The sequence below is a fragment of the Saccoglossus kowalevskii genome, chromosome 4 (genome assembly GCF_978046115.1).
Source record: "Saccoglossus kowalevskii chromosome 4, keSacKowa6.1, whole genome shotgun sequence".
NCBI lineage: Eukaryota > Metazoa > Hemichordata > Enteropneusta > Harrimaniidae > Saccoglossus > Saccoglossus kowalevskii.
Genome location: NC_140644.1, coordinates 5,215,218 through 5,234,683, shown reverse-complemented (window position 1 = coordinate 5,234,683; position 19,466 = coordinate 5,215,218). Strand labels below are relative to the sequence as shown.

Below are 19,466 nucleotides of genomic sequence, written 5' to 3'. Positions count from 1 at the left end.
CTAAGGATTCATTATTACTCAGTCCCTTAAAAAAATTGGTTGAAATTTTAAAAATTCTGAAGAATGTAAGCAAATATCAGGAACGAGACGAATCATCACACAGCGTACACAATGCGTTCTTGTGAAATAAAACACTGGCGTTTATTAAATAAGCATACAAGGCCTTTGCAATGATATATTTGTATTCAAGATTATTTCAGCAATAGTTCCACTGTCTACGCTCCGCTGTTTCACTTTGTCATATGGTGGAAATATGCATATGATAAATATATACCGGGGTAATCCAGTGATATTTTTATGATATTTAGGTTGACCTCAGCATACACTTGTGACTACCGGCTCGGATTGATATAAACTCTGGTGGGAATCATTTGTGTATGCTGACATCAGCCTAAGAAAAAATATTGTGTGATTATATATAAATATACAAATGGAAATTTCAGATTATACTGAATTATCTATCTTGGTTACCTTTCTGTTAATTCAGTGGCCCACGAAAAGGGAGACAGACCCACAAAATAACAGGAAGGTAACCAAGCTATGAGTTCTGTAACAATATTTGTATTTATGTATTCACTCCCAATATTATTATTGTATTTTATATATTTTAATGTTCTTATAAATTCCTGAGATATTCTAATAATAGTGCAGTGTTAACTGGTTAATTACTTTGCTGAGGAGACACAATGTTCCTATAATTTTGTTTTTGAAAATTGATGCAGCAAAGCCTTTTTTGTTGTTGTTGTGACAAGGAATACCCCTGGTAGTAGCAGATATGTAATTTTTTATAAATTTTATAACTTTTGTTATTTACTGATTTCTATGAAAAAATATTTGCATCAGACGCATTGATATAATGTAAAGCTAATTTAAAATAAAGAGATTATTGGCACTTTAGCTAAATTTAAGATTCTGTGAATTCATGCACTGTGTCAAATTCGCTAAAATGATATGTAGCTATTTCAAAATGTTTTGCAGTATTACTTTTTGGGCAACAGCTGTCATTATTGCCATAGAGGGCATACTTTCAGCATATTGCACAGATTTGATTTGATTTTTTGTTGATGTTTCACTTTTTTAAGTTCCCTGGTTGATAGATACGGTGTAGGGTGATTTTTTTGACCCTGTTTGCCTTAGTTGTTTTACTAATTGAATACACATCAGAGATATCTTACAAACGTAGTTACAAATTGTTATATATGTTGTTCTACTTCATTGTAAAAAACATGATTTCCATACATGTATTTCACAAACTTAGGTAACATGGATTCCTACAATGTAATATTACCGGTAACATGCTCAGAACAAAAGTGAAGCTGATATACTGAAAAACCTGCCTTTATACTGCCTGTCCCTGCAGACCCTATATTGATCAATGTTAGTAAACTTCCTCCCTCTCCCTCCCCTCTATTGTGCTAAAGTGATAGAATAAATCAAGACAACATGGCGGACAATATGGATGATGATGATCCAGATGTTCATGGACCTGGATTCCCTTCACATTTTATGAACTAAAAATTTTTTTTCACTGGGAATAAATTATTATTACTACCGTAACCGGTATATTATATACAGTATTCTGCTAGATGTGCTAGGATACCATATTTGTACTATTAATAATGCAATATGTAAATAATTAATTATTGATTAATTAATAATATGTAAATAACCGAAGTTATTCTGTGGAAATAAGTTCAGTTTAACATAAAGGTGAATTCGGGTGTATGTGCTACTAGGAATGCAATAGATCAAATATCTATAATGACTGTGATCCAAGTGAAGACTGCACATAACAAAATTTCCTGGAGAAACTACATATATGCTGCATATAGTTATGTGCAGTGTCGATCCCAGAATGACTATATGCCCTCTATTATTGTGAGACTTTGAAAAAAGTCTACAAATAATAATAGACTAGTGAATCGATCTGGGGGCTGCAGGTGGGCGTTATATACGACATACGGGTCAGTCTGCACATGTGAGTTCCCATTGTAATGTACTGAATAATGACACATAATCCAGTGTCATCTATGCATTTATATCGGGACTCACCAGGGCTTTTTTGAGTGCATTGGGAAAGTAATTCTGAATGGCTGGATACAAGGCTATGAATGATGCCTTCCCCGAAATGAGATCTACTGTAGAATACTTTATTTACTAGAAGTCTGAACAATTCTAAGTTTTGGTTTCCATGGATTTATTAAGAGGGCAGCTGTGCACTAATTAGCTAACACTTACCTGCTTACTTATATATAATTGCTGTGTGAACAGAATGCATCTGCCAGCTTACTTGATTGAGAGTCTTTTTTCCCTGATTTTAATATTATTCTGGTGAAAATAAAGTTACAGTATTTGTTCAATTAGTAGTGTATATGTGTATGTAAATGACAGGGCTATGTCTATGGTTACAGTAAAATAAGTCATATTTAAATGATTTGTTCTCAAATTGATAATCTTTTTAATTTTAAGCTAATAAAAGGATATTTTTGATAAAGCTGTGCAGTTTTAATATTTCTATTATTTATTTATATTAACTTTCATTTTCGGTACGTTCCCATGTAAGCAAATTTGAAATTTTTGTTCATAAATGCGCAGCTATGACAAACCTTCGCACCCCTATTTAACAAGTGAACGAGTCTGAAATTCAAAATGACGTAAACGTAAACTCGTAGTAGTCGAATGAGGGCGCTCTTCACTAGCGTCCAAAATGGCGGCCAAGTTCAATCTGGGTGATCTTGTGTGGTGAGTTTTGACAATTTTAAACGGTATCTCTTATTGTATTCGCATTACCGGGAATAAAAAAAATACCGGACTGGATTCAGGATATTTATTAACTATAATGTTTCTATTTCAGGGCTAAATTGAGCAGTTTTCCGGCCTGGCCTGGCAAGGTAAGCAGAACAACAACAATATGCACATGCCGCGCGTTTACATAATTCTTTGAAGCGTGTGTCTGCATGTTTTTGTACTCATCAAACGTCCAGTTTTTAGTTTTTATTGCGTATGTGCGAATCGATTTCGACACAATATATAGCCCTGTTTCGTTAGTCGTTTGTTTTTGCAAAGGAGTTGAATGCAGCCGTTAACCGAACCAGTAGCGTCGAAAATAAATGATGGGTCATTTGATTATAAACAATGATCACTTTGCAAAACAAAGATAGTAAGAAACACACGGTGTCATTTTGCGGTCTTTTCCATTGAACACGATTTATTAATTAGTCTGGAATTATTTTAACACATTGTGTGTATAATAAACCTAAACGTACATTTGGTGTCTAATTTCAGTATAATTTTTAATCCTTCTATCTGTACAAGCACAAATTATTGCTTTGAACGAGAGAGATTCTTCAACTAAATCCATTACTAAACGAAGCATTTTGCAAAAACACCCAAAAGCTACCTACTGAAGGTATAATTGTTTTGAAATCTAAACTGACGTCTTGTTGCATTGTACTAGACATTGCCATTAGTGAAAACTTGCATATGCATTTTCGATGAGGTTTCATTATTCTTGTTTGATACATATCAAATTAAATTATGATTTGTCATAAATTATTGTTTTGCAGCACATTGTACAGTATTTCTTTGATGAAAAATAATGAAAAGGCAGTGTTGATTGACGTAAACAAACCCCTTCCACTAGACAAAACTCAAGTTCAAATGCAAAATGTTATAAACAGCACAATGCATTTTTATTATTTTGTATTTGCAGTCACCTTTGAAGAAAGAAAAAATGATGTTTACTGTGTGCATGTTTTAATTATCAATAAGCCATTCAAATCAGTTAACACTCAGAGCTAACCAGTCAGCAAATACAGCAAGCTCGCAATGTTACGATAACAGTAAAGTCATTCAAATTGTGTTCACTTTTTGTCTCAGTGATTATGGAAATGTTCTCTGCTGCTAAATTTCTCAATTTTCGGTGAATCTGAAATATTTCACTCATGCAAAATTAAGGGATTTACAGTAGATGTCTTCTATTATTCTGTGCTCACCGCTATGTAATATTTGTATCTTTTTTTTTATTGCATCTGAAGGTTGTACGACCCATGAAGAATGTCAAAAAACCTACTGGCAAGAAGCCTGTACATTTCATTTTCTTCTTTGGCACACAAGACTAGTAAGTTTTTCTTTTACATGTATTCTTAATTTTTGTATTTTATAAGGAGTGCTGTATGCAGTGGCACAAATGATTGGGAAAAACATGTGTGAATTGAAGTTGAAATCTAACCTATATCTCAACCTATTGCCTTATATAAAATGATACAGTGCAGGCAATGCTTTCTCACACTGGTTGAATGATACAGTGCAGGCAATGCTTACTCACACTGGTTGAATGATACAGTACAGGCAATGCTTACCCACACTGGTTGAATGATACAGTGCAGATAATGCTTACCCACACTGGTTGAATGATACAGGGCAGGCAATGCTTACCCACACTGGGTGAATGATACAGTGCAGGCAATGCTTTCTCACACTGGTTGAATGATACAGTGCAGGCAATGCTTACTCACACTGGTTGAATGATACTGTGCAGGCAATGCTTACTCACACTGGTTGAATGATACAGTGCAGGCAATGCTTACTCACACTGGTTGAATGATACAGTACAGGCAATGCTTACCCACACTGGTTGAATGATACAGTGCAGGCAATGCTTACCCACACTGGTTGAATGATACAGTACAGGCAATGCTTACTCACACTGGTTGAATGATACAGTGCAGGCAATGCTTACGGACATTGGTTGAATGATACAGTACAGGTAATGCTTACCCACACTGGTTGAATGATACAGTGCAGGCAATGCTTACTCACACTGGTTGAATGATACAGTGCAGGCAATGCTTATCCACACTGGTTGAATGATACAGTGCAGGCAATGCTTACCCACACTGGTTGAATGATACAGTACAGGCAATGCTTACCCACACTGGTTGAATGATACAGTGCAGGCAATGCTTACTCACACTGGTTGAATGATACAGTGCAGGCAATGCTTACTCACACTGGTTGAATGATACAGTGCAGGTAATGCTTACTCACATGGGTTGAATGATACAGTGCAGGCAATGCTTACTCACACTGGTTGAATGATACAGTGCAGGCAATGCTTACTCACACTGGTTGAATGATACAGTGCAGGCAATGCTTACCGACATTGGTTGAATGATACAGTGCAGGCAATGCTTACCCACACTGGTTGAATGATACAGTACAGGCAATGCTTACTCACATGGGTTGAATGATACAGTGCAGGCAATGCTTACCCACACTGGTTGAATGATACAGTGCAGGCAATGCTTACCCACACTGGTTGAATGATACAGTGCAGGCAATGCTTACCCACACTGGTTGAATGATACAGTACAGGTAATGCTTACCCGCACTGGTTGAATGATACAGTACAGGCAATGCTTACTCACACTGGTTGAATGATACAGTGCAGGCAATGCTTACCCACACTGGTTGAATGATACAGTACAGGTAATGCTTACCCACACTGGTTGAATGATACAGTACAGGTAATGCTTACCCACACTGGTTGAATGATACAGTACAGGCAATGCTTACCCACACTGGTTGAATGATACAGTACAGGTAATGCTTACCCACACTGGTTGAATGATACAGTGCAGACAATGCTTACCCACACTGGTTGAATGATACAGTACAGGCAATGCTTACCCACACTAGTTGAATGATACAGTGTAGGCAATGCTTACCCACATGGGTTGAATGATACAGTGCAGGCAATGCTTACTCACACTGGTTGAATGATACAGTACAGGCAATGCTTACCCACACTGGTTGAATGATACAGTGCAGACAATGCTTACCCACACTGGTTGAATGATACAGGGCAGGCAATGCTTACTCACACTGGTTGAATGATACAGTACAGGCAATGCTTATCCACACTAGTTGAATGATACAGTGTAGGCAATGCTTACCCACATGGGTTGAATGATACAGTGCAGGCAATGCTTACTCACACTGGTTGAATGATACAGTACAGGCAATGCTTACCCACACTGGTTGAATGATACAGTACAGGCAATGCTTACCCACACTGGTTGAATGATACAGTGCAGACAATGCTTACCCACACTGGTTGAATGATACAGGGCAGGCAATGCTTACTCACACTGGTTGAATGATACAGTGCAGGTAATGCTTACTCACACTGGTTGAATGATACAGTACAGGCAATGCTTACCCACACTGGTTGAATGATACAGTGCAGGCAATGCTTACTCACACTGGTTGAATGATACAGTACAGGCAATGCTTACTCACACTGGTTGAATGATACAGTGCAGGCAATGCTTACCGACACTGGTTGAATGATACAGTACAGGCAATGCTTACTCATACTGGTTGAATGATACAGTACAGGTAATGCTTACCCACACTGGTTGAATGATACAGTACAGGCAATGCTTACCCACACTGGTTGAATGATACAGTGCAGGCAATGCTTACTCACACTGGTTGAATGATACAGTACAGGTAATGCTTACCCACACTGGTTGAATGATACAGGGCAGGCAATGCTTACCCACACTGGTTGAATGATACAGTGCAGACAATGCTTACCCACACTGGTTGACTGATACAGTGCAGATAATGCTTACCCACACTGGTTGAATGATACAGTGCAGGCAATGCTTACTCACACTGGTTGAATGATACAGTACAGGCAATGCTTACCCACACTGGTTGAATGATATAGCACAGGCAATGCTTACCCACACTGGTTGAATGATACAGTACAGGTAATGCTTACCCACACTGGTTGAAAGATACAGTACAGGCAATGCTTACCCACACTGGTTGAATGATACAGTACAGGTAATGCTTACCCACACTGGTTGAATGATACAGTACAGGCAATGCTTACCCACACTGGTTGAATGATACAGTACAGGCAATGCTTACCCACACTGGTTGAATGATACAGTACAGGCAATGCTTACTCACACTGGTTGAATCATACACTACAGCACGGCAAATGTGATATCCCAGAGTTCAATGCGTTTTGTACCATCCAATATACACTTTATCTCCGAACGAGGGCGCAATTTCAAATTGAAAGAAAAACTAGCATACACGCTATTACCATTCTATGACCTCAATTGACCCACCAGCCTCATTCCCAACTTGATACTGGAATTCTCATTTTTTTTATGTATTTAAAGTTTTTTACCCGGATCGTTTTAACCATTTCAATAAATAGTTATAGACTATAATTGATTATGCGAAATTACTGCATTTTTGGTGGTTTTTGGCCTACTCCTCTCACTGTTATGTTAGAATTACCGCGAGAGTGCCTCCTATGGATTGTCAACATGGCCGCTCACAAAGTTACGTTCGGTAAGTCCTTTTTTTTTACGTTTTACACAAAAAAAAAGCAATTTTTAGAAAATAACGTTCGATTTCTTCAATTGTTGGCGCCTTTTTTGTTGCAAAAATGCTGGTCGTGAAAATGAAAAACGTAATTTTGTTGGGGATTTCGAGAGCTTTACAACGATATGTACATTGTAGATCAACCATATACACGTTATGTCCCTCATAGGAGTAGTGAATAAAGTGTCATAATGTATTTTGTCATTAATTTGCATACCATATATTCACTATTGAGATAATATATACACTATTGAGATACTATGGGTATAGGGATAAAATGAACATTTTCCATGTATCTGTTTTTGATACCAATGCATTTCATTCGTTTCTCTCAATATTATTTTCTGACATATTATTCATAATAAATTATGTAATATTAAAGTGAGAATATACTAAATATAGTTAATAACAAATGATTTTCAAAAAAAATGTGCCACGCCACCTCCACTTGCCCCATTTCTCCAGTAAACTTGACACACATTGATGTGTTTGAAGTTGAAGAATTAATACCTAGAAAATAGTGTCATTACAAATTTGACAATTTAGGCTGACTTTAGAATAGTTTTACCAAGTGTAAATAATAATTTATTATTATGACAGATTTTTTATATTAAATATTGAGATTAGTTTAATAACAAATGATTTTCAAAGAAAATGTGCCAGGCCCCCTCCACATGCCCCATTTTTTACAGTCAAAGACTTCATAGAAAATAGTGTCATTACAAATTTGACAATTTAGGCTGACTTTGGAATAGTTTTACCAAGTGTAAATAATAATTTATTATTATGACAGATTTTTGATATTAAATATTGAGATTAGTAATGCATCTTGTGTTTTGTTTCAGATTTTTTGTGCTGAACTTACCATGGACAGTTTGCATGTGACGAGTGATACCTGGCTTGATTTTATATACAACATGGAGATGTGATGCACATAGTGTGCATTTGTATTCCTTGTGTGTGCCAAATAAAATTTCAAAATGTGATTCAGCAGAATCCAACAAATTCACTTCAGTGTGTTCAGTGTATTTTATTTCAAATGCTAGTGAAGCTGCTTCAAGTTTCTTATCAAGTTTGTTAAGATCATCCTTTTTAGTAACTTGAAGTAACTTTGCTGAATGATTTGCTTCATTAATTTCAACCTTGGTATCAAATTGGTCGACCAGTTTTGTTTCATATTGCTTCACATCATGTTTTTGATCTTCAGATAATCTTGCAAACTTTTGTATAAATTCCAGTTGTTGGTCGATCTTTTGAGCCTCGTTGAAGAGCTTGTCAATTAGTTTACCCACGTTTCTCAATTTAACATGAAGGTGATCCATAGTGTATTCATTTATGGGGTCATACTTTATAAGAGGATGATTACTCTGACCATTACTTTTTTCTTCTGCCCATGAATTCATATCCGCAAGAGTGATAGACATATCCCATTCATGATTTGGATTGTGACATTTATGAACTGTAGCCAAACATAAATTGCAGAAAAAACTGGTATTCTTTCACTGCAAGACCAAACTTTTATACTTTTCATCTTGTTCCAGTTTTCTACAGTATTTCATCCCCTTTATACCATGTTGGGCAAATTTTTCAGTGCATGCCAGAACAGGAAGAATATCAACTTCTATCAGTGCATCACTCTCTGGGGCATTTATAATGGCAAATGGAATGCGGCCTGCATCAGAAGACTGGATTTGGATTTCTATACTTCATTACCATTATATTTTATAGCACCACTGATGGCAAATACTTTAAAATTTTGGGACACTCCCTTGAAATCTTGGAAAGTGTGGCCACCCTCACCTACAACTATTTCTAACTTCTGTCTCTCATTTTCATCATCAAGGTCATAATCCAATTTCTTTTCAGTCAATATGTTGAGGACACTTCTCCAAACCAGGCCTTCAATATCATGAACAAACCAGCCCTTTTTATTTTGAGAGGCAGTTTCTGACACCATAGTGTGGAACCGTTTCAAATTATTTCACAAAGTGGTTAATTTGAGAATTCTTGAAACATTTTCTTGTGTTCTCAGAGATTTCTCTAAACCATCATTGTCAGATTCAGATAGACCGCCCCCTAGATGGATAAATATGTGTTCTGCTTCAGAATCATTCCATAATTTAGTGTCATTTGTAGTCTGATCTAATTTCTGGGAAGATGGTGCTGCTAATAAAGCCAATTTAACAGAAGGAGGCAGAATATCTGATGTAATGGCTTCCTTGAAAAATGATACAGATAATACTGATTTGGCAAATGTTTTATCTTTATTTAATCGTAATTGCCAAAGGGCACTCTCATCAAATCCAGACAACTTTTCACCTACTGCCTGGTGCTGATTTAAGATTTTACTGATGTAGGCTCGACTCCCAGTGGCTTTCTTAGAAATTGCTGATCTTTTCGTGCTAAATAGAACTGCAAGAGAGACTTCCAAATATTTCTTTCAATCATCCCATTCGTGACCCTTTAAATTTTCCAGCAAATTTCTCACCACTTGTCTTACTTGAGATGGCCCTTTTTGAATGATCAAATCGGAAAGTTGCCCTATTTCATTAGCAACGAGCGATCTCGCCTTCATCAGCTTAAATCTGTGAAAAGCACGGCTGGCAATAGAGCTTGCCGTCATTCCCATAACGAACAAATCATTCGGCGTGATAGCATAAAATCGCCTACAAACCACTCGAAGTGAGCACATCGTTTTAACTTTCTCGAACTGTGAACTATAGTCATCACTGTCATTAAAAAAGCAACAAAACCCGAATATTCGAGTCAAAATCTCGGAAGAAAGCTCAGAAAGCGAACGACCTTGTGTGCCGACGGACAACATCGGCGATCGAGTGAGCAGTTGAAGCCAATTTCCCACGTAATTTTGCGACTAAACTTGCCTGCTTGACTCTTTTGGATACTCTTAGCATGATTGTGTAGGAATACGTCCAGAAAATGTGATATTGGTACAATAAATCGCACGATAAGCACATGGAAGGCGAACCCGGAAACAACTCAAGCGCTAAAAACGGTTTTTGCGCAGAACGATGCCAGAATTTCAGTTCTGCGCATAGCAATATGCGTTGGTACAGAACGTGTTGAATTCTGGGTAAAACCTCGTACCGTGTACAGGTAATGCTTCCCCACACTGGTTGAATGATATACCGTATTACCCCGAGCACGCGCCCCTCCCTGGGCAAGCGCCCACCCCCTGTTTTCACAAAAGTTACATGTTGGGGACATCCTCGGTTAAACGCCCAGGGTGATTTTTAGCCAAGAACGGGGTCAACAATAAAGTTTTATTAGTCAAAAACGAACGCGTTCGATTTATTTAAATAGTGTGTTTGTTACGGTAGTTCTCTTTTTGGAATGTGTGGTGGCCCTGAAAAGGGCTGTTTTGTTTGTGTTTTTACGTAAAAACTCATTGGAACTTAACGACGTAAGATGAACCACGCAGCATGTGGCGCACACGTTCTGCTTTCTCTTCATTCACGATGAATCCAATATTGCAATATTGCAACGATCCATACCTTGGTGAGTGGTTTGAACCGGGGGTTTGAAGCACTTAGCTTTGGTTTCAAAACGTAGCATTTCGCTGACTGTGAATCCATAACAGGAGCTAGCACTTTTGAGACATCACGTCGTAAACTTGCTACTTTCTTTCCATCCTTCATCACAGCATGTGGATTATTTTTCTGTCGTTGAAGAAAAAACATTTTGCCGACCTCAAGTTCATTACTATAACCATAATGAGGCATGCCGACGATGGGAACTTGTTGCATCATCGTTATTTTTGTAATTTTGTCACGAGTGTGGGTGCGTGAATAAATCATGTTAATGAGGTCGACCAGAGTTTATTTTCAGTTTTTTATGTATCGCCATTTGGATATGTTTATGTATTCACAATAGTTTGTAAACATTTCACATCAGTAATAAAAGGTTTATTTGTTTCATAACCCTGTCTGCTATTCTTCAGTAATTACGATGCGATGTATCAATACGTGCGTGAACAAAATTATGCTAATGAGGTCATCGCCATCTTGGATTACAAGCGGTAGTTTTTCCCGGCCGTTTCGACTTGCACTGATCACGGTTACCGGTACTAAAAAAGTAACCGTGCATTGATTACAATACTTACCATACTTTGTAGACAATTTCAGTGAGTAATACAACTTCATTCGCTAACATAAAACAAGTTTTATTCTTGAAATTCGACCCTGTGTCTTAGTGTTCCCACAGTTCTTGACCGAGTGCTCACGTTTATTGAAACCTCGCATAAATCAAGAAATAAGTTCGTGTACAAAGTGTACGAAAGCATTCCTTTATTTGACCTTATCATACGATCACAAAAACAAATTTTTAAAATCTTTTTTGGGGTGGTCCTCGCGTAAGCGCCCACCCCCAATTTTTCCCGATTTTGTATGTTCAGGCCCCTGGGCGCGTGCCCGGGGTAATACGGTAGTACAGGCAATGCTTACCGACACTGGTTGAATGATACAGTACAGGCAATGCTTACCCACACTGGTTGAATGATACAGTACAGGCAATGCTTACCCACACTGGTTGAATGATACAGTACAGGCAATGCTTACTCACACTGGTTGAATGATACAGTGCAGGCAATGCTTACCCACACTGGTTGAATGATACAGTGCAGGCAATGCTTACTCACACTGGTTGAATGATACAGTGCAGGCAATGCTTACTCACACTGGTTGAATGATACAGTGCAGGCAATGCTTACCCACACTGGTTGAATGATACAGTACAGGCAATGCTTACTCACACTGGTTGAATGATACAGTGCAGGCAATGCTTACCGACATTGGTTGAATGATACAGTACAGGCAATGCTTACTCACACTGGTTGAATGATACAGTGCAGGCAATGCTTACCGACATTGGTTGAATGATACAGTACAGGCAATGCTTACCCACACTGGTTGAATGATACAGTGCAGGCAATGCTTACTCACACTGGTTGAATGATACAGTGCAGGCAATGCTTACCGACATTGGTTGAATGATACAGTGCAGGCAATGCTTACCCACACTGGTTGAATGATACAGTGCAGGCAATGCTTACCCACACTGGTTGAATGATACAATGCAGGCAATGCTTACTCACACTGGTTGAATGATACAGTGCAGGCAATGCTTACTCACACTGGTTGAATGATACAGTGCAGGCAATGCTTACCGACAGTGGTTGAATGATACAGTGCAGGCAATGCTTACTCACACTGGTTGAATGATACAGTGCAGGCAATGCTTACTCACACTGGTTGAATGATACAGTGCAGGCAATGCTTACCCACACTGGTTGAATGATACAGTACAGGTAATGCTTACCCACACTGGTTGAATGATACAGTGCAGGCAATGCTTACTCACACTGGTTGAATGATACAGTACAGGCAATGCTTACTCACACTGGTTGAATGATACAGTGCAGGCAATGCTTACTCACACTGGTTGAATGATACAGTGCAGGCAATGCTTACCCACACTGGTTGAATGATACAGTGCAGGCAATGCTTACCGACATTGGTTGAATGGCACCGCGCTGCGATGTCAAAATTATGAAACCCCGCAACCATGTGAAAGCGACTGTGCCTGTAGCCAACTTGTGATTTTCATATTGCGATACTGTTTTATATTCGTTTGTACAATAAATGCACTGTGTGTAGATAAATTTGCATCATTTTGACCTTTTATCATTTTAAATAATCTGTTGAAAAAGCATGTAGCGTGAATGCCGTCTGTAACTTGTGTATTAGTAAAAAAAAATGTTTTTTCTTTTGTGACTAGTGACAGATAAGTAAAGTCTGTGTTTATTATGGCGTACACTGAATTCGGTATCTATTACGCCGGTGACCATTACATCACCTGTCGTTTTTAAAATTCAGATTCACGAATTAGTTGCTGAACGAAAGTGTCAACGTGTTGTTGACACCCATGCCTGTCAATCAAAAATAGACAACAGGTTCAAGATGCAAACTTTAGATTGTGGTCTTTCAACAACACCTAAATCACGCCAAGAAATGATTTGTGTTTTTTTTAAATACCGATCACAATCAAACTTATTTAGATTTATATCCTCAGCATTAAACGTAGACTGTCCCAGTTGACTGACATGGCATTTTTTGTTTTATACGATAATTCCTTCGCATTTCATAGAACCTCTCTTGTTGACCACGATTTAACAAAATGTATACAAAATTTCCACTTTTACAAATTTTTCCTGACTATAATAATTGGTTACTAAATTAACTATTGAGTCATTTCCCATCGTACCACATTAAATTGAGTACTTTCGGTATACTTGTATCGTTCGTAAGAACAAAACAATAAATAATGGCTTGGTTAACTTTGAACATGGGCCTGCCTTCTTGCTTAAGTTCTTTCTGTCGTGACCTTCATATATTCATCACTGAAAACAAGTTTTATTGCTAGGTAACAGATTGCATTTATATCAGTAGCACATGTAGACTTGATCAATACGGCATCTGCGTGCTCGCAGAACCAACACGCAGATCAACACGCAAAACGCACTCGCAAATACGCTTTTGAGGTACCCATACATACCCCGACCGAAGTTGTTTCCCCAAAACGTACAGACCAATGTTCACATGAAACGCAGGGTCGAATGCTGTTCCACTTAGTAAACGCACCCAAGAGAGATTAGTGACCCTGGGGCGTAACGGTCGATCCTCAAGTTAATTTGGACGATGCTACCGTAATCGATGAAGACACTCTAGTATCATACACACGGCGATTTGTTTATGAATAAATTAGCATAAATTATCGTTCGTGAAAGGTTTTCCGTTTATAAGCCCCCCCTCCAATTTTTCGTCAATTTGCCGTTTTCCCGGAGGGGTTTATACTCAAACAACTACGGTATGCCGGTATCAATTCTGAAGTTGATGTGATCATTGATTTTAGTACTAGTCACAGACTCCCGACTTTCATGCATATTGGTACATATGTATAAAGTAAATATGATTGGACATTTGATGATTCAACTAATCAGTTCACTCTCAAATACAAAATATAATACTTTCTATTTCATGTTTGTGCTGCTTCATTTTAATCGCGTAATTTTATTATTCTCTTGTTTAGTGCGTGGGTGAAAGACGACAATTTAAAGCCTTATGTGGAATATAAAGAGAAGTTATCTAAAGCTGCCAAAGGTATTCGGTTTCAGCGTGCCATAGAAGCCATAGAAGATGTCATTAGTAATATGTCATCAGACAGATCAAGGGTAGGTGTAATGTGTCATTAATGATACGACTGTCAGATGAAGAGTACATGTCTGTCAGTAAATGTAATTATGTCATCAGACAGATCACGAATAGGTGGAACATATGATATGATTATATACCCGTAGCTCTAAATATCTGATATGTCAGGCAAATCAGGGGTAGATGTAATATGTCATGATATGTCATCAGACAGTTAAAGTGTAGGTGTAAATATGTCATTAGTAATATGTTAAGACAGACCAAGGGTACATGTAGGTATAAATATGTCATCAGACAGATCAAGGGTAGGTGTAAATATGTCATCAGACAGATCAAGTGTGTAGGTGTAAATATCAGCAGACAGATCAAGGGTACATGTAGTTTTAAATATGTCATCAGACAGATCAAGTGTGTAGGTGTAAATATGTCATCAGACAGATCAAGTGTGTAGGTGTAAATATCAGCAGACAGATCAAGGGTACATGTAGTTTTAAATATGTCATCAGACAGATCAAGTGTGTAGGTGTAAATATGTCATCAGACAGATCAAGTGTGTAGGTGTAAATATGTCATCAGACAGATCAAGGGTACATGTAGTTTTAAATATGTCATCAGACAGATCAAGTGTGTAGGTGTAAATATGTCATCAGACAGATCAAGTGTGTAGGTGTAAATATCAGCAGACAGATCAAAGGTGCAAGTAGGTGTAAATATGTCATCAGACAGATCAAGGGTACATGTAGGTGTAAATATGTCCTCAGACAGATCAAGGGTACATGTAGCTTTAAATATGTCATCAGACAGATCAAGGGTACATATAGGTGTAAATATGTCATCAGACAGATCAAGGGTACATGTAGGTGTAAATATGTCATCAGACAGATCAAGGGTACATATAGGTGTAAATATGTCATCAGACAGATCAAGGGTACATGTAGCTTTAAATATGTCATCAGACAGATCAAGGGTACATATAGGTGTAAATATGTCATCAGACAGATCAAGTGTGTAGGTGTAAATATGTCATCAGACAGATCAAGTGTGTAGGTGTAAATATGTCATCAGACAGATCAAGTGTGTAGGTGTAAATATGTCATCAGACAGATCAAGGGTACATGTAGTTTTAAATATGTCATCAGACAGATCAAGTGTGTAGGTGTAAATATGTCATCAGACAGATCAAGTGTGTAGGTGTAAATATCAGCAGACAGATCAAGGGTACATGTAGTTTTAAATATGTCATCAGACAGATCAAGTGTGTAGGTGTAAATATGTCATCAGACAGATCAAGTGTGTAGGTGTAAATATGTCATCAGACAGATCAAGGGTACATGTAGTTTTAAATATGTCATCAGACAGATCAAGTGTGTAGGTGTAAATATGTCATCAGACAGATCAAGTGTGTAGGTGTAAATATCAGCAGACAGATCAAAGGTGCAAGTAGGTGTAAATATGTCATCAGACAGATCAAGGGTACATGTAGGTGTAAATATGTCCTCAGACAGATCAAGGGTACATGTAGCTTTAAATATGTCATCAGACAGATCAAGGGTACATATAGGTGTAAATATGTCATCAGACAGATCAAGGGTACATGTAGGTGTAAATATGTCATCAGACAGATCAAGGGTACATATAGGTGTAAATATGTCATCAGACAGATCAAGGGTACATGTAGCTTTAAATATGTCATCAGACAGATCAAGGGTACATATAGGTGTAAATATGTCATCAGACAGATCAAGGGTACATGTAGGTGTAAATATGTCATCAGACAGATCAAGGGTACATGTAGGTGTAAATATGTTATCAGACAGATCAAGGGTACATGTAGCTTTAAATATGTCATCAGACAGATCAAGGGTACATGTAGCTTTAAATATGTCATCAGACAGATCAAGGGTACATATAGGTGTAAATATGTCATCAGACAGATCAAGGGTACATGTAGGTATAAATATGTCAACAGACAGATCAAGTGTAAGTATAAATATGTCATCAGACAGTTCAAGGGTACATGTTGGAAATATGTCATCAGACAGATCAAGTGTAGGTATAAATATGTCATCAGACAGTTCAAGGGTACATGTTGGTGGAAATATGTCATCAGACAGATCAAGGGTACATGTAGGTATAAATATGTCAACAGACAGATCAAGTGTAGGTATAAATATGTCATCAGACAGATCAAGAGTACATATAGGTGTAAATATGTCATCAGACAGATCAAGGGTACATATAGGTGTAAATATGTCATCAGACAGATCAAGTGTAGGTATAAATATGTCATCAGACAGTTCAAGGGTACATGTTGGTGGAAATATGTCATCAGACAGATCAAGTGTAGGTATAAATATGTCATCAGACAGTTCAAGGGTACATGTTGGTGGAAATACATGTATGTCATCAGACAGATCAAGTGTAGGTATAAATATGTCATCAGACAGATCAAGAGTACATATAGGTGTAAATATGTCATCAGACAGATCAAGGGTACATATAGGTGTAAATATGTCATCAGACAGATCAAGGGTACATATACATGTAGGTGCAAATATGTCATCAGACAGATCAAGGGTACATGTTGGTGGAAATATGTCATCAGACAGATCAAGTGTAGGTATAAATATGTCATCAGACAGTTCAAGGGTACATATAGGTGTAAATATAAGCAGACAGATCAAGGGTATGTGTAGGTATAAATATGTCATCAGACAGATCAAGTGTAGGTGTAAATATGTCATCAGATCAAAGGTGCATGTAGGTACGACCAATTACTAGTAAATCATTAATGTGATGTTCATAAAGAGAAAACAGAAACCTAAATTGCCAGCACTAGAATAGTTGAATTATCTGTATTATGGGCTTTGTTTCATTATTTATCACAACTTTACATCATTGCATGTTATTGTATACCATATGCTACATTCAGGTTGACCTGATTATGCCTCGTAATATCCTAGTCACTACTTGATTAATTAACAGAAAGTGCAGGCATGTGTCTGTTTAACCACTTTGCAAACTGTGAATTGCCTGCAATCATGTACATTGTAGCAAGTGATGACACAAAACACAATTTGTAGCCATATTTACAGCATGTTGTAACTTAGATAGTTGAGATCACTGTCATGTATAATATTAACTTAGCGTAATACAGTAAGCAATATTGATTACTAACTTTGTTAATTATTCATGGCATCATTAATTTCACTTCAGATAGATACTTGGTCCTGTTGTCATCATTATAATTTATATTAAATATTTTCATTTTTGGATATAGTTTGGGATGAGATTCGATCAGTAGTTTTAAATACTACCTAAAATTAGCAATTAAGTAGGATATGTGCAACTTTTCAAACTGATTGTGAGAACCCAAGTTTAATTTGAGATATAAAAATGAATAAATTATACCATTAACATGCTGCATTACCTCCGTAAATAGTTGATACTGAAGGAGCATTGTAGGCTATGATGACATAGGGACTCAGTTACATTCATGCATTGCTCCATTTCTAAGCTGAAATGCAAATGATTTCAATTTTCAAATATACTTGATTTTGTCCCAAATCAAGATATAATATTATCTGTAAAATATTCGTTTAATATCGAAACCTTCTTTCAGCATTCATTTTGTACACAGACTTGAAAAATCATCATTATCGTCTACCGTTTTAATTGGCATTATCAATTTTTGCGTTCCACTTTTTTTAAACTTTGGTAAATAATTATTGACAAAAGAAGCTATTCTTTTGAGTTTTATTTTTTGGCTCTCCCCTTTGAAACCATTTCTGCATTTCGTGACGTAGGCTTTGGATCGACAAAGACCACCACCAGAAGGCCAAGAGGATGACATCTTTCCCAAGGCGAGGTCTAAAAAAGATTATTCCCGATTTCTCGGTAAACCTAAAGTAAGTACACCATTGTGGTATTCATCATATCAAGCCACCATCGGTGTGTCATATGTAAGCTAATTCATGATTGGGTATTCAGAACCTTACTAAAGAAGTTCACCCAATCAGGTTTGAGGTTGCATTTCTCACTGATGTGAAGTCATCTCATTATTATCATGTTTTGTGTAAGATAATCTCAACTTGTCACTCTTGTACTGTTAACCATTTAATTTTCACTGCCATAAATTTTAGCAATTTGTGGATTTCATGACATTCTTAAAGACAACATTTCACGAAAGTCACTCTATGTTGTAAGGACAGTAGAGAAATTTTTACTGCAACAAAATTTAGTGATTTCATTAACTTAAATGATTCACGTTATATCATTTGAAATTTTGTTGACATGTGATTGTCTTGCACAATGAACTAACACATCACATTAATAGTATGGATTGTCTGTTTGTATACCGTAAAACCATTTATTTTCACTGACATGTTTTAAGCTTATTCTCTGTGTTTTTAAGTTTTATTGTTATTTTACATATTGACGTAGATTTAATTTAGTTGATTATATATACTTATCAGCGAAAATAGCGAAATTTATAACCCAGCGGATAATTAATGCATTTACAGTACATATATGGCAGGAATTGAGTTTTGTGCACTCTGTTTGCTTACGAGCTTGTGACAATGTCAATCTCACAAGCAGAATATGTTACCCGGTACTACTTCTAGTCATCAAGATTATCCCGTTTTACACCCATATATGATATTTTAATATGCCAGTTTCAGTTATGAACCGACCATTGATTTTGTATTGTAGGCATCTAGGTTGCCTTTGAATATTGATGAAATGTATGTAAAAATCAGTGAAACTTAATTATTTTATTCATACACATGGATGAAATAAGACAAACTATATGGTATCCATTTATAG

The 19,466-nt window shown here is 37.0% G+C and overlaps 1 protein-coding gene and 1 long non-coding RNA gene across 2 annotated transcripts in view; both read left to right on the top strand.

Annotated features, from left to right (window-relative positions):
* Nucleotides 1-2,700: 2,700 nt before the first annotated feature.
* LOC100367134 (uncharacterized) overlaps nt 2,701-19,466 on the top strand; it is a 42,029-nt gene continuing 25,263 nt past the window's right edge. The window contains exons 1-5 of the mRNA XM_002737981.4: nt 2,701-2,742; nt 2,855-2,891; nt 4,038-4,120; nt 14,518-14,659; nt 18,446-18,547. Coding sequence (XP_002738027.1) covers nt 2,708-2,742; nt 2,855-2,891; nt 4,038-4,120; nt 14,518-14,659; nt 18,446-18,547 — 399 coding nt within the window. The 5' untranslated portion in view covers nt 2,701-2,707. The remainder of the gene's footprint in view (nt 2,743-2,854; nt 2,892-4,037; nt 4,121-14,517; nt 14,660-18,445; nt 18,548-19,466) is intronic.
* On the top strand, nt 7,211-8,422 carry LOC146746211 (uncharacterized). Its single transcript, XR_014929138.1, has 2 exons — nt 7,211-7,380; nt 8,259-8,422. It is a non-coding gene; the product is annotated as an uncharacterized LOC146746211 (long non-coding RNA).